Source organism: Sander vitreus, chromosome 13, assembly GCF_031162955.1.
Source record: "Sander vitreus isolate 19-12246 chromosome 13, sanVit1, whole genome shotgun sequence".
Taxonomy (NCBI): Eukaryota; Metazoa; Chordata; class Actinopteri; order Perciformes; family Percidae; genus Sander; species Sander vitreus.
Window position 1 is genome coordinate 7,340,348 of NC_135867.1, and position 16,204 is coordinate 7,356,551.

The 16,204-nt window shown below is 38.2% G+C and overlaps 1 protein-coding gene across 1 annotated transcript in view; it reads right to left on the bottom strand.

The window, feature by feature from the left end:
• Positions 1-718: 718 nt before the first annotated feature.
• Positions 719-16,204, bottom strand: part of klf5l (Kruppel like factor 5 like) — a 30,062-nt gene continuing 14,576 nt past the window's right edge. Inside the window, exons 3-4 of the mRNA XM_078265285.1 lie at positions 15,786-15,845; positions 719-5,531 (exon numbers count right to left, since the gene is read on the bottom strand). Of these exons, the coding sequence (XP_078121411.1) occupies positions 5,353-5,531; positions 15,786-15,845 (239 nt within the window). The 3' untranslated portion in view covers positions 719-5,352. The remainder of the gene's footprint in view (positions 5,532-15,785; positions 15,846-16,204) is intronic.

The window sequence follows — 16,204 nt, forward strand, 5'->3', positions numbered from 1 at the left end:
ACAAAATTCATTAGCGCAAGTCGTTTGGGATTTTCAAAGTCATTCTATTAAGCTGAGACAGATTCCGTATTCTGTTAGTGTTAACGTTACATTTTCACTGTTCAATCTTTTAAAGTATTTTCAGGCATTGTGTTGTGGTTGTTGAAATTAGAAAAATAGATGAATTTGGCGGGCCAAAAGGAAGTTACTGTTGTGCTGCTAAAGCTTTGTATCCCTGCCGACTACGAGAATTGCATATCGACGTGGGCGTATTTTGTTCATATCAGCCTTTTTGGTTAAAGCGGATTTCAGCCGATGTCAACCAGCTGCGGACATTTGTATGTTTTCTGAATATTTCTTGTGTACCTTCCCGCTCACGTCAACCAAACAATATTTAGCAAAGACTTGTGGGAACTGAACTCTGAGGACATTAACTAAGGAGAGCTTTAATAACTTCCAAACCCTTTCATTCAACAAAGGGGTTCCTTCGATCATTGGGACAAATGTATCATCAGTTTTTTTTCATGGGTGATTGACATTAGCTAATAGTTTTTTACAGTATTTCATGAGTGGCAATCTTTTTGGTTTGTTTGTTTAAAATTGTTCTATGTTAATTACTTCGTCAATGATTTTCTCTCACTCTTTACTTTTGACGAAAAACTCATTTCTTTACAGAAAGTATCCAAAGGCGAGGTGGACAACATGTGCTCGAAAACCAAAGAAACAACAAAACAATCTATCATTTTTTGACTCCTTTTATTATTTCATCGCAGAATCTGCACAAACAAAGCAAAAATACACCATTGTTGTTCTTATCAATTTGTACACAAACTGATACATTCTCTTACACACGAGTATCAAAACTAAATTAAACAAACATTCACATACAACTAATCTAAAATCCCATTAGTTAAAAAAAAGGAAACAAAAAATGAAACCAAACAAATATTTACAAAGTCTTCTGTTGAAACTAAAACTACAGTTATGTACACAGTGGGTGGTCAGCGCTCCCTCCATGAGAGAGACAGGAGAACTTTAAAACAATCACAGTGTTCAAATATTCAATTTTTCCCGCAAATGAACACGTTGGACAGACCTGTGTCAATCAATGCTTCATAAATGCTTGTTTTCATGGTTTACCAGGTGGAGCCGACAGCCTCAGCACAATACAAACAGGGTGCAATGACAACAGAATCCACCATAATGACTTACAAAAAGTTCCTGTGACTGTCTTCATGTTCTGTCATTACCAATCTGTTACAGTTGAAGAAAGTCAAAGTATCTGCTTGTAAAGTTTGTGATTTGAACAATCCGGCCAGTATCATCCTACGTCACCTACAGGCAATACAAATAACAGCAGCAGCAGTTTAAAACTACTATTGTAGACATGGCCACCTGCAGGCAAAGAGTGTTAGAACTTTTGTTTTTTAATAACTACTTTTGGAGGTTTTTTGATTTTACATTTTAAACCTTTGCTAATGAGAAAATAAACAAGTTCTGTCTTTGAACTGTGATTGTGGATAGTGTTATTGACATGATCTACATTTGTTTATTGCTGGAATTGCCTAAGTGCAAACTGTCTTAGTGCCTGTAAAAACTTTAAATGGCCTATATGGATAAAAACAAACAAATAAACAAACAGCAAAAACAGCAACTCTAAATAATAGTGACATTTAACAATCATTGCCTGCAGGCATTGCAATTGCAGGAGCTATTACTTTCTTTGCCTGTAGGGGGAGATATTGAAATGTCAACATCTGCAGGTGTAAAGTGCTGCTGTTAGGTTCCTTTCCTATAGGAGGCGCAGGTTAACAGGTAGAACTGTGAGTGACAAGACAGTTCCATGACGTTAAAAATCAATGGCATATTTTCTGCTCTTAAAGTCTATCTAATTTGTAGACATGACATTACTAACACACATTTTTGTTCCCTAACATGTATCTCTGTATGCGTTACTGTGGCATCTGGGATTTCTGAATTTTTGTAGACTACATGTTATGATAGCATGTATCATGTCATTACGCCGACAAACAGGAAAATGTTTGCATGGTTTTCCTGCAAGAGTTAATAATGAAGTAGCTCCCTGAGTATAACGAGTAATCTCATACCGGGAAGGTTTAGATTTACAAAGCAACAAGTCTTCAAACTGTGTGTACCGATGTTACTGTTTCTTTTATTTGAACTTTTAATTTCATTTTGTCTAAAAGAGAAAAGGTGGCTGAGGATTCTCAGGTAGAATGATGGTGACATTGAATGTTTCAATATAAGAAATCAAATTCTGGATTTGTACTGTTCAAGATTTTTTTTGCTATGCCCCTGCTGTAAAATGCGTGGGCATCCCGAGCTGGCAGAAAATACTTTTTTTCAAAGACTGCGGGAGCCACAACTGACAATTAATGTCGTGCAATCAAGTGAATGTTAACCTCCCATTCATCAGGACTGACTCTGCAATCCGTGAGAGTGTATGTACCAGCCTCACAGTTCATAAAAAACAATCAGGAATGATTACATAACAAGCCTATCCACCCACCTGTATCTTCTTTTGAGTTGAAGTGTTGAACAAATACAGGAGAAAAAAAAGAGGGGGAAACAGCGCTGAATAGAGACTGCAAGCAACTGTCGTCAGAGGAGCTTGTTTGCCGTGGCAACGGGTAATGTCATGGATACAAACATTGGCAAATCGCTCTGCTCTCTGAGCTCGACAGGTATTACCTGTGCTGAAACAAGCATAACTAGGCGATTATTAAGTTTTCCATGGAGAGTTCCCTGATTGTGTCAGTTGATTGTTTACTCTTCTTTCTTTTTTTAGGCCCTTAAAGGAAGATTATATCGCAAGGAAGTTTCAACATGGAATATTACTCATATTAACATTTGATGTAAATAAAAAAAACTATAAATCTCAATACATTCATTGTATTCTCACACACACATATATAAACAAGTATTTACAAAGGCAGGATGGAGGGACATACATCTGCAGCTCTCCTTCAAAGTTCATACCTCAAAATGATAAGAAACGGTGATGATTATGATGATGGAGTTGGTGGCGGATTTGTAGGCAAAAAAATAGTTCATGTTGCTGTTGCTGTTTAGAAGAATAAGGTGTTTCCAGGTTGTAATCAGAAGGAGTCCCAAATGCTTCAAGGAGCCTGACACCACAGTTTTGATAAATGCAATATTTGCAGTAAGTAATAATGCGTGAATAATAAGTGTGTGTGAATGTGTATGTATTGCGTGTTTATAGGAGTTAGACCAGTGCATGTTTTAAATCAACATCTGTTTAGGGATGAGAGCAGACACCAAAATCATCTCTGAGTCCCTGGTAGATCATTAGCTCTGGTGTTAAGACTTCAGCAAACACAGTGTTGACTGATAGCAGACGACCAGTATTATCTCTGAAATATTGCATGCTATAGAGCTAGCAATGACAGTTCTGTTCACAACTGCCATAAGAAAGTGAAACTGCAACTAATGATCCCAATTCCAATTTGCATGACCTGTCAGATATTTTCATCTTTAGATCCCTGAAAAACTTGCCTTCAACTTTTCTTTTTCTTGCATTTTTTCCTTCCAACCCATAGACTGTTAATATTAACGGACAAAGCATCCAGTTCGGCGAAGTGCTGCAAATGCGGAAGTGCCTTAAACATGCATTCTATCTAAATTCCAGCAGGGGGCGACACGTGCGGTTGCAAAAGGAGGTCGGTTTGTGTAGAAGTCTATGAGAAAGTGACCCACTTCTCACTTGATTTGACCTCAGTAAACATTTTCATAATGAGTTTATGGTCTCAATCGCTAGTTTGAAGTCTTCTGCAATACAGAATGATGTTCATTTTTTAAATTATGGTCTGGCTGATTTTAAAATCAGCAATAAAGCAGGGGGTGTTTTAGGGCGTGGCTATGATGTGATTGCCAGTGAAAGTGTGGAACGTAATGTAGAGTGTAAGGGCTCCTCCCTCACTCCTCCCTCTTGTCTAAAATTGTCACATCCGCAACCAGGATGGCTGTGGCCGTAACGGCAAACTTGACGACTCATAGCAGATCTCCACAAACAATGGGTGACGTCACACATGCTATGTATTAATATTATACAGTCTATGTTCCAACCCCGTTGATCTGTGGAAGGTGTAAACCACCAGGTGACTCCTCTGATACTCATTTATCAACAGTGCGTAGAAAATGTTCTATTGCATTTATCGAACCTGTGCAAGCCATTAGTACGCACATCAGTAAGTATTAAATCTTGATAAATCCCACCTATTCTTAACGACCATGCTCGTTCACGATTAAGCCATTTGCATTCAGAAACGCCTCCAATTAACCATATATGGTAACAACACATCCCTTAATCAACCATGTGAACGTGTTTTTTTCCCCCCACTGCAATAATAGTAAAGAGAGCAAAGCAGAGGAACTTCTCAAACACAGAGATGACCTCCATCTCTGTGTTTGAGAAGTTCCTGCTACTGGTAGATGAGGTTGGATCCAACCAACAATATTGTTTGGTTCACTCAGTGCAGGAGGAATTACAAAAAAAAAAAAAAAAAATGCTGCATGGGTGAAGGTCATGGATATCATGACACAAATCCAGCAGTACATTTTTGGGGAAGCGACACCTACTTAGAAGCCACTCTGTGCCCTCGCCAAGCAGATCAGCGCGATCTTTGAGCGCGTTGTTTGCCAAGTCTTCCCGTAACGCAAGATAAGCCATTGCACTATATTTTAAACATTTGTCACAGCTGTCTTTTATAGGGTTTGACAACAATTCGCAACTTGTCTGTTTAAAATAAGACAAATGACTGAGTGTTTTCTAAAAAAAGGAAACACAGGACATATGTGGATGTTGATTGCGTCATGCATACTGTGACACTCTTAAATGCTTTTTATTTGTCGTACTGCCATTCTACCACTAGATTCTGTTCGTAAGCATGGCCAGACCTGTGCTTATATATTTACACACATCCGTAAGTGTAAGTACAAGTTGGTAAATTCCACACTGCGTGGCAATGTTATTACGCATTACATACGCACACATCTGTGTGTATGCATGGTTGATTAATGATGCCGCTGGAGTCTGCCTCTTTTCACATGCCAGGAAACCCTGACCAACCAGTAGGTGCAGCGACAAAGACGTGATGATCACTGGTTCACCACCTGCAAACACCACTATCTGTGTTTGTTGTTGTCCTACTTTGGATACTGCTAGATGCCCGTTATCGCTCAATTTATGGTAGCATGGAGCACCAGAATAAACATGGGTGCACAGGGATGATTTTGGTACTGTGCCTGTTAAGTTCAGGTGGCTGTAATGTATGGATACTGCTATATTTGCGTGTGATAACGTGATGGTTTGTACATACAGGTATGTTTAAGTTAGTTCTGGTGACGCTTCATGTGCAGGGCCAAGTGGTCAGAACGCGAGAAGCAGCGGCTGCAGGCGACGCACTTGAATGGTTTGGCTCCGGTGTGTTTCCGGTAGTGTCTGGTGAGCTCATCCGATCGGGCGAAACGCCAGTCACAATTTTCCCATGTACAACGGTACGGCTTCTCACCTGCAAGAGAGAGAGGACAGGATGGAGGGATTAGAAATTTACAGAACATTTTCTCAGACTTTTTGTATATTTAGTCTGTTTTACAATGTTAATTTCCAGCAACACCCCTGATTCATTCAGACAGCGTCCAGTTGTGCTGCTGGTCACTGAAAAGCCACACTGCAGTAAGCGCCTTGCTCAACGACACCTCGGCAGTAGTTTTAAGGCAAGGGAAGAGTGTTACCTTACCCACATTTTCTCAGGGACAGAGCTAACACCATGACATATTTTAAAAGATGAAATGGGTTTGCATGATATAGCTAAATAACTACAAAATGCCTGTATTGCTTTACATTAAAAATAGGAATTATTTAGTATTTCATTCCTTCCAGGCAGGGATTGGTTTTCCGTTTCTATCAATTTGCTATGAAAATCTATTTCCAAGACTTGAAACTTGCTCAAAATCGATAATTTATCCCACTTAACAATGTGTGACCTTTATTCTTCTTTTTGTTAAACATATAGTGTATCATATATAGTGAGCACGGCAACGCAGTCGAACAGGAGCTCTTTTATAAACTCTACATGTTGAGGTGTTAAATGCATTTTGAATATCTAAAATTTGAGAATTGGCTGTTGAACAATGAAAGAAAAACAACCAAATAAGCAGTAGTTGCTGATGTTTGGTGGTTTGTTCTCAACCTGTCTGTTCCTGCCCTATTGGACAAATACAGCGATGTCAACACATCAATGACATTGGTGACAAAAATGTCCTTTCATAATAAAACCTGAAAGTGTGAGTGTGTGTCTGCCTACACAATGTGTGTAGCTGTATTTCTAAAGGGGGGTAATCAGTATTTGGGTATTTTTAGCATTGTTTTTTAGCAGTGTGGGTGAGACAGTATGTGCTTGTAGTGTTCACAGCTCCCTCTTATTTCCATCAAGCGAAAATCCATCAAATATGAGACAATGGGCTCATCCACAAGAGCATGTAACAAAATGTTGTGGTTGTTTTGCTCTGTTAACACGTACAACAATATTTATGTGGTATTCCTCATTAGATTAGAGAGTCAGAAAGAGAGACAATATGGCATCTCCGAAAATAAAAATAAAAAAGTCTAATTTAAGTGATTTTCATGTCTTCACTTGACTCAAAAGAGAGGACTTGGTTGCTTCATTCACAAAACCATTGCAGAACGAAAAAACAAATGCATCATTGCAACCACGAGATTATGCTTAATAAAATAAAATAATAATAATGTTTAATTATCAAATTCCTGAGCAGTGCAGTTTGTGAGGAGCATTCTTACTCTCTGATACAACTTTCGTTTGTGAAGTTATTCATTTATGATGGAGGCAATTTGCATTCTTCACAAGAAGCAGATATCTGACCAACTAATGTATTCTTTGAATTTATTTCACACTGGGGTAAATGCCAATATGCTCGAAGGGTTTCGTCTGTACCTACTGAAAAACCTGTATGTGAGAAAATGCTGCTCAGTGGAAACTTCAGGATGTAAAATCAGGATGTGCTTAGGAAAATACAGGACCTAGAATGTCCCTCATAGCTAAATGACAACATTGGTTGTTTACAAAGACAGGCTGTGTGAGTGTTAGTAAGGCAGCCACACTGGTAAGACGAAGACACGCCAACAGTAATTGCTTCAGGTTTTGGCAGTAGGCTTTGCTAACGTGCCCTGTGGAGTTTTTGACCAATAGTCGGACTATGGAGCAATGTTTGATGAATGTGTGCCTGTTGTATTTCAATCTCACGCTTGCAAGCATAGAAAGAAACAATGCTACAGTTTAAAATACTCAACCAAATATTGAATGAGGAAGGAAATGCTTTCATAAATAAAAGCATATACTATTGTTTTATAAGTATAAAGTAGTCCTGGATGAGAAGGTATGAAAACAGTGAACCTTTAAATGGAAATTCAAAGCACTGAAGAATAACGAGCCATGTAAATCTTAAAACAACACTTACCCTACTCCACCCAAACACTGACATTTTTCTGCTGTGCCACAACGTGCTATTGCCAAACAGTGAGCTAATGATCAACAAAGAGTAAAAGCTCTGTTGAAAAGGTGGACACGCAACAGGAAAGTAAATGTCATCTTTCATAGCCGAGGTGGAAATTAATGTCTGAGAATCAATGCAAGGCATGAGCACAAACCAAACTGAGAAGGAGATAACTAAACAATAAAACTCTGCTGAAGCCAAATTCCTTAAACTGGGGTTTGGTACTTTCCAGAGCCAAAAGTGAAAGAGTTAACGTCCTTAACAAAGTTTAAAATCTCTGTTTTTTTCATCTTAAAGTGCATCATTTTAGAATATAAAGGATCCCGTTTGTATTTATCATTGGTTTTTCCCTCAACAAGGACTAAAAGTAATAGATTTTAAAATAATGTTTTGTCTTGTGTTAACTCAATGTCCTCCATCCTTTTAAAGAAGAATGTTGTTTTCAGTTTTTTTTGTCAGATGTTATCCCATAGATGTTTAATGCCACCAAATGTAATTTCTACACTGCGTTCCTGGCTGAAAATCCCAGAGGAAACTCTTTTATTAGCCAGTGTCGAGGGAATGTGGCTGTCTTTGGCTGTTTGGGCCATCAAGTTCTCATTACCAGTATGGGCCTCGTTAGTGCTGATTAGATAGCTTCTGCTTTTGAACATTAATCACTCAGTGACAGCCATTAGTGGAACAAGGGGGTCCAAAGAGCACACAGGGAGGGTCAGGTGATAGAAAGAACACAAAGTATAGCAGAAAGTGTGTTTTTTGTGTGAGAGTCTCTTAAAATGGCATATTTTTAAAATATCTCAGCCTTACTAGTCAAAAATATATAAAAGTGAGTTATAAACACATTTGGATTATTTCGTCTAACCCGACACGATTAAACCCGGGAAGCCTTTTTTTAAACAGAACAGAAAGCAGTTTATTGCCATAGTAGTGGAACTACATGGAATTTGCCTTGGTGACTGGGTGCATGCATACAAACAAACAAACAAACAAACAAACAAACAAACATACTTTTATCCAACAAGCACCTAAACCCAACACATCAGAGGCTCAGAGGAACTCCAGCCTCCTATCAGGACAATATCCTGTTTCTAGAGTTAGCCGCACTTGATGTGTGTGTAGAGGTGGAGTACAAATGTCTCCATATAAAAGGCCGAAGCTCTCGAGCTGCAGGTGTGTTTGGTTTTGCTCTATAGCTGCACTGTCGGGGTCAAAAGCACAGCCGCCTCTCTTAGACTATTATCGCTGAGGGCTAGCAAATAGGCTGGTGAAATATGACACATACACACACACACACAGAACAAACATACTTGAGTGGTATATATTCCTAAAAAAGCTGCCAAAAGGTCAGGTGAAAACCTACCCCTCCACCCATCTGTACATGCTTTAATTTTCCTTTGTCTAAAGGAGAACAATTATTAAAATATAGATGTAACATGATTTATTTTCAGCTAAGTGAGTCTGCACTCATTTAGTCTGCAGTGATTTATAGCTATGCAGTTTCTCTTCTCCCATTTTTAGCTTTATATATATATATATATATATATATATATATATATATGGAAGCATGATACTGTAACTAACACATATATATCTCTTAACATGTCAGTTCACCATGCTGCTCTTGCTGAAAACGTGCAAGTCTCCTCTAAAACTAAAAGGCATCAGCGCTCAAAAGCCTTTACAGGCCTTTGTGTTAGACGGACAGCAGCTGTTTGATCAGGTGGCTGATTAAATACGGCCAAACTATTATCTCTCTCTCTCAAACACACACAACTACTAATGAGTGCATGCACTGAATACGTCATAAACCATAATGGACACTTTCACAAACACAACCAAACACACACACACACACACACTCAGAAATGTACAGGCAGTGTAACAATACATCAATCACTTTGGGACAAACAAAAGCTTTTGCTACTGTACATGTGAATATGAACTTTGTAAGGACCATATATATATATATATATATATATATATATATATATATATATATATATATATATATATTTACTCTATAGGGGGCTTCAAGTCTCTCTGACACCCTGAATCTGCTGCATGAAAATTTTGTAACAGCTCTTGTGATTACTGCTGATTTCTCTCTGCAGTTATAACTAATGAGGACGCAGTGAGGTTCGAATGAAGTCTGTATAAAAATAATCTACTCAAAAAAGGGTAATTAATTCACTCGCACTTGTGGAAAACCTGAAATAACAAAATTGCTTTACTTTCAGCCAAAGAAATTAAAGTGAGCGTTTTTTTCTGAAGTGTTCTTGTCCATTAATAACTACTACATTTGCTGCATATAGCAACTTTAATCTTAAGCAATTTACATTTCAAATAAAGGCATTAAGCTGATGGTCTTATTAAGGCTAACTCAAAAATTAGTCTAACATTTTAATTTAATGATTTAAATTCCTAAATGCAAGTGACAAAATCACAGTGAAATAACATGAGTTATATGACAATGTAGTATAATACATCAGGATTATAATTATAACATTTTATAACCATCTCTGCCTGGTTTTACTGAGTCAAAGAGCAAACACCTTCAGGCTCTCCAGGACGCCCATAAACTCTTTGTGGACCTCTTAACTTTATCAGCTCAGTTAGTGTTTGTAAAGAGGGCTGGAGGGTTCCCTAATCAGGCTGATAGCACTCTACTCTTTACACATACATGTACACACACACACACACACACACACACACACACATATGCACACAAACCCAATAACAAAAGTCAATGTGTTGAGCTCAAATGGCTGCTAAGACCATAGTCAAGGTTTCCTGTACCAGTGGGAGGGGCAGTTTGAGCTGTCAATAAGTGCAGATAGTGATGCATTACAACAACATGCACATCAACAGCTCGCAGGTGGTTTATGCCTTGATCAAAGGCACCTTGGCAATGGTTGCTCTTTCCATTTATAACATTGCATCTGTGCTGGTGAAGGGATTCAAATCGGCAGCCTGTACGTGGTCTGCCAAACAGATGTTAACAGAGGTGGAAGAGGTATTCAGATCCTTTACTTAAGTAAAAGAAGAAGAAATATCATAGTCTAAAAATACTTCACTTTACTTGAGTAAAAGTACATACCTACGCAATCACACAACTTCCTGATACTATCGCCTTAAGGTAAAAGAAAAAAGTCATATCTCACTTCCAGTGTGTCGAAACAGACAGTTTCACCATATTAATGATGTTCTGCTGACACATGACAGTGTTGATGCAACATCTATATTACTATGACTGTAAAGAATGACAGCATGGATATAGAAATGCTTATTCTGACTCTTCTAAAAAAAAGTCCACATAATGATTAATCAATTAATTGATCGTAAATGGCAACAATTTCTCATTTTCAGCTTCAGCTTCTCAAATGTTAAAAAATGTTGCGTTTTTTCCCTAAACAGAATATCTTTGGGTTTGGGACTGATGGTCTGACAAAACAATTCCAATGTCAATTTGGGCTTCTGGATATTGTGATGGGTATAGTTGTTCTGATAGATATAGTATTCACTGTTAAATGAAATGTTTAACCCCAACCCAGGAACTGTTGATGTCTGTAATGACCATTAAATCCCAAAATCACATTCTAATGGGGATACAAAGATTGTATTTTATTTTATCAGTAAGTCTGTCAATAACTGTCCATCAAATGTAAGCAAGAACGCAAACAGACATACTCTATGTTAAGAATCTATGTGAGGAATAATAATCAAAATAATAATTATGTCTGGAGCCAGGCAACAAGAAAATATTTAAAATCAACTGGAAGCCAATGTAAAAAGGCTACAATGTTATCTTTTATATTTGCTGTTGATCGGAGACTGGCTGCAGCATTCTGTATGAATTGAAGGTGTAACAGGTTTTACTATTCAAGTTGGCAAACAGAGAGCTGCACTAATCAATTTTGGAAAAGATAAAGCACAAATGACTACCGTCTACAAGTCAGAGAATGAAAAGAAAACATTTTTAAACGATTTTAAGTTGATGCTACGACGGAGCATTAGGGCCACATCAAAGGAAAAAAAATAAGGAGGAAGATATTTTTTTTATTTATTTTGCTTTTCGAGAATAAAGTCGAAATGTCGAGAATAAAGTCAACATGATGAGAATAAAGTTGAACTATACCATTTTGAGAATAATGTCGAAATGTCGAGATTAAAGTTGAAATGACGAGAATAAATTCAACTCCTTTATCACTTAATCACATTAGAGCGACTGTCCGCCATGCCAGCTGCCATGTAGGCAGCATCATAGATATGGGTTACATCCTTGGAGTGCCGCGTTCGCCTGAGCGCCACTCCTTCAGGATCAAACAAGTTGATCAATTGTCTTATTGTGTATTGTGATACAACATATCCTCTCTGTATTGCACGTAGGTGTAACCATCGATACCCTTGCATCTGTCCATTACAAGCTATTTCAGTTTGCAGGAATACGGCCACCTCTTCCAAGTTTGTGTGGTTTCTCCGCCTGAAGAGACGCAATTTTCGGCACAATCTCTTCAAAGTCCTAATACTTATCACCATACTGTGTTTATGCGCTAAAAGAGAAAGAGTTCATGCACTTTGTAGAATACTATAGGTAAAGTTAGTAGTTTGGTTTATTCTCAAAAGTCCGACTTGATTCTTGAAATATCAAGTTTTTTCTCGACATGTCGACTTTATTCTCGAAAAAGTATTTAAACTTTATTCTCGTCATGTTGACTTTATTCGACATTTCGACTTTATTCTCAAAATGCAAAATAAATAAAACATCTTCCTCCTTAATTTTTTTCCCTTGATGTGGCCCTAATGCTCCGTCGTATGATGCAAACAGGACTGAACTAATTTAATAATGCAGGTTTGCAATGCAAGTTCAGAGTAAAAAAACTGTTAAATGTAAATTGTCAGATTAGCAAATTCATCAAATATATGAGTTCAGTGAGCAGAAAATGACTAATCTTTGAGTTGGAGAAGAAATGTTAAGGCTACAGATGATTTGTCCTGGAGAGAAAACACACACACACACACACACACACACACACACACACACACACACACACACACACACACACACACACACACACACACAAAAAGAGGACCTTGCGGTTGCGGTGAAGCACGTATATTCAAAACAAAAAGAAAACCTAGGGAAGAGCCTTGAGGCACTCCACAGTTAAGAAGATGCAGAATAACCCAACCCTTAACAACAGTGTTTGATGGATAAAAGATGAACAGATTTAGAGTAACAGTGATGGCATAAGAGACAGTAATGAGAGAAGAGGCAGTATATCACTGAAGATCTATGCCATGTACACACACTGGTTTGGGTTTTGTTAATTTGCTTGATTTGCCTGGAACATATTCTGCAGGTTAGGTCATTCAGCTCAATGTTTCGTTTTGTGCTCAACTCATGAGTCATCATTAACTGAATGCAAAACAAGACTAGGCAAGTCTGGTTTTGCCAGATCAGAAGTAAAGCCTGATTGTGATATTCACCAAGTGACCGGAATGAGTAAACCAGGGCATTTATTTTTCCTTGATACATGGCAGTCTGTTACATGGCAGAAGGGACTGCAGAGTGTACACGGCTTTATTCAAGGGGACGTTACTTGGCTGTTTATTGTAGTCGTAAAAGCTGCCAATTCTAGAAATACAGTTGCTAAGTTATCAACACTGGGTGATTTTAAGTGTGTCTTATTGCAGTAGATAGGAAAGGAAGAAATAACAAATGGTTGCTTTAATTGTTGCTTTATCCTTGTGAATAACTGTAAAATGATTCAAATAAAGCAATCTGAGAAGGAGTAACCTCTCAACCTGGACACAACCTGTAGACCATTAACCTGTGACAAGTGATCACAGTAAGGCATAGCTTTCTTTTGAGGGATCAAAATCCAAAAAAGTTGGGAGCCAATTGGATCTCCTTGAAATTATTGTACATGCTCATCTTAATGATGTTTTGGTCTGTCAGTCAGGAAGATTCACTTGCCGACATTCATTTGCCACATCGTGTTAAAGACTAGCAAAAAGAACCACAAAAAATAGAATCATGCCTACTGTGAACAGAGGAATACACAGTTTAAATAATTTCATATCAAACCTCGTCCAGGTGCCAAATTGTTTTGCAGCTGTGCACTGATAGGCAATCACAGATGAATCAACTATTGACCACGTGGTACTTAATATCATAAGTGTCAAATATCAAAGTGATACAGTGACAGTGAGAGCGTTAAATCTGACCATGTTATACTGGCTACTGGAGAATGTACTGTATAAAATACTGAAAAGTTTTCATTTTAACAAAAGATTATTATTTAAACTTAGAGGACCATGGTAACAGTGTAGCAGCCACTTGGTGTGCTGGTAAACTTAATAATGCAAATCTCTCCAGTATGATCCATACATGACATTTCCCTTACAGTTTACATATGCACTGAAATTGTCAACAGCACACTTGTCTGTCTCTACTCTCTTACTGCTTTATTTTATTGTTTTATTAACTATTCTCACTGCATATTTTACAGTCTTTGTCTTTTGCGCTGCTGTATCCTTTTGCAACAGCCCAACTTCCCTACTTCCATTACGTTTGATCTTATCTATTTATGACCATAGAGAGATCTGTTTCTATTTGCACATTCATTCATGGGATCGCTTTTTCTCTCACTGTTGTCATACTGGAGCTTGTGGCTTTTATCGCATGAGTAAATCTCCAAAATCCAGGTCTGAGGTTCCTGGGAATCTACAGGTTTCATCTTACAGAAGGGAAACACATCGAAACCAGCCTTCCCCCACTCTGCAAACCCCCACCTTCCTCCTCCTCCATCCTTAGAAAAGGGACTGAAAAGCAGGAGTAACTGGTTTGGCCTTCGTTTTAACAAGACGTCTTCCCTCTTTTTTCCCTCTTCCCTTCATCCTTCTCCTCCTCCCTCGCTTCTTTGTTCTCTCTTTCTGGGGAAGCTCGGAGGACAGGTATGAGCATGTATAAACATGGCGGAGAAAAAACAAAGACTCCTGAGCAAACTAAATGTTGTTTCTACGTTGCTTTTCCTCTTCATTATGTTCTTCCCCTCTATTAAAGTTACTGGGCGTATCGAAACTGGCGATGTGACAAAATATGCAACGTACAAATAAATAAGCTGAAGCCAACTAAGCGCTGAGCTTAATGGTTGCAGTGGTAAGATTGTGACTGGACAGTCGCATGTTTTGAATCCGAGGATTAGTTAGGATATCTAGACAGTGAATAAATGTGATTTCACAGGGCAGCACAAAGATGTGAATTTGTGCCTGAACTAATAAAAAAAAAATCTTTATTATTATTTTCTTTTACAAGCCAAAAAGAGAAAGCCATTTTTTTTTTTTTTACATTAAAGAATATAAAGTCGTATTTAGTACTATTTACAATCAGACAGCCAGTCAGCCAGTCAGTCAGTGACTGAATCTCTAATCAGAAAATCCAGTCATCTGTTGCAACTGATGGGGTAGGTGAATAAGACCTAAATCAGCCAGATAATTCTCTACTGTGTTGAATGGATTATTGTGTTAATTCAGGAAGAATTTCTACTTCACCATTAAAAGCTTATTCATCAGTAACTTGGCCACTAGCCGCCCCACAACCCATCCAATCATACCAATTTTGATAAAAATGCAGATTTTACTAAAGTGTCTGTGACTAAACTGTATGCAGATAAAGTAGTAGTTGGAAAAGACCATTCAGAATTACCCAAGCGGCAACTTCCGGTGCTGATAAATGAAGCCAACACGGAAGTGGCGAAAAATGCAGTTCCTTGAATGACCACTTGAGACTGGCTTTGGTCAGGAACGGTTTTGGTCCCTATAGCGAACTTTCTAGTTGAGATAACTGTACAGTTTTTTTTTTTTTATAACTCACTCATTTAAATAACATCAAGGCTTAAAATTATGCATAATTAAGGGCATGCCCCTTTGAGTGACAGGTGTTTGCCATCACAGGAGACTGAAGGCCCGCCTCAGATCCATTCACGCTCCACCTCTTTGCCCATTTTTAAATTAGCGTCCTTAGGCAACATCAGACACTGCCAAGATGGCGACAGCTGGAGCCACCGGGAGCCGCCCACTTTGAGCTTCATTTAGGCTTTTCAGTACACGGAAACTATGTCCATCTTTGATACAGTCTATGGATTTAGCCATCAGAAAGCTGATAGCGGACAGTAAAGTGCAATTATATTTCATGGCAAAGAAACTGTCTGTCTAATTCAAGATAACCCCCCAGAGAATATTTTTCTCACCTGTGTGCGTCCTTTGGTGTGCCTTCAGATGAGAGCTCTTTGTGTAAACTTTGGAGCAGCCTGAAAAGAAATCACAGAGATCATGAGCCAGGCTGACAGCAGAAATGTGCTCACCTGACGCAAAGTTTACGTTGGCCATAAAGCTGTTATCCGAAGAAGAAAATGTTCCGTTTCTTGAGTTGTTTTTCACCCATGACCCAGTGAGACAACACAGGAACAACAAAAGCACTCCCAATTAATCAAAATCTTGAAGGCTGAATAATAGACTAAATGACTTATTGATATCAATGTTTTTGCAGCATGTTATCAAGAATGCTAGCAACCTGGTTTCAGTTTGTAACATGTAAGAGAGAGGCATTGTATTACTGACAGATTCACATTTGTGCTTTTGCTTTGGGAGTGAAGTTTATTTACATAAC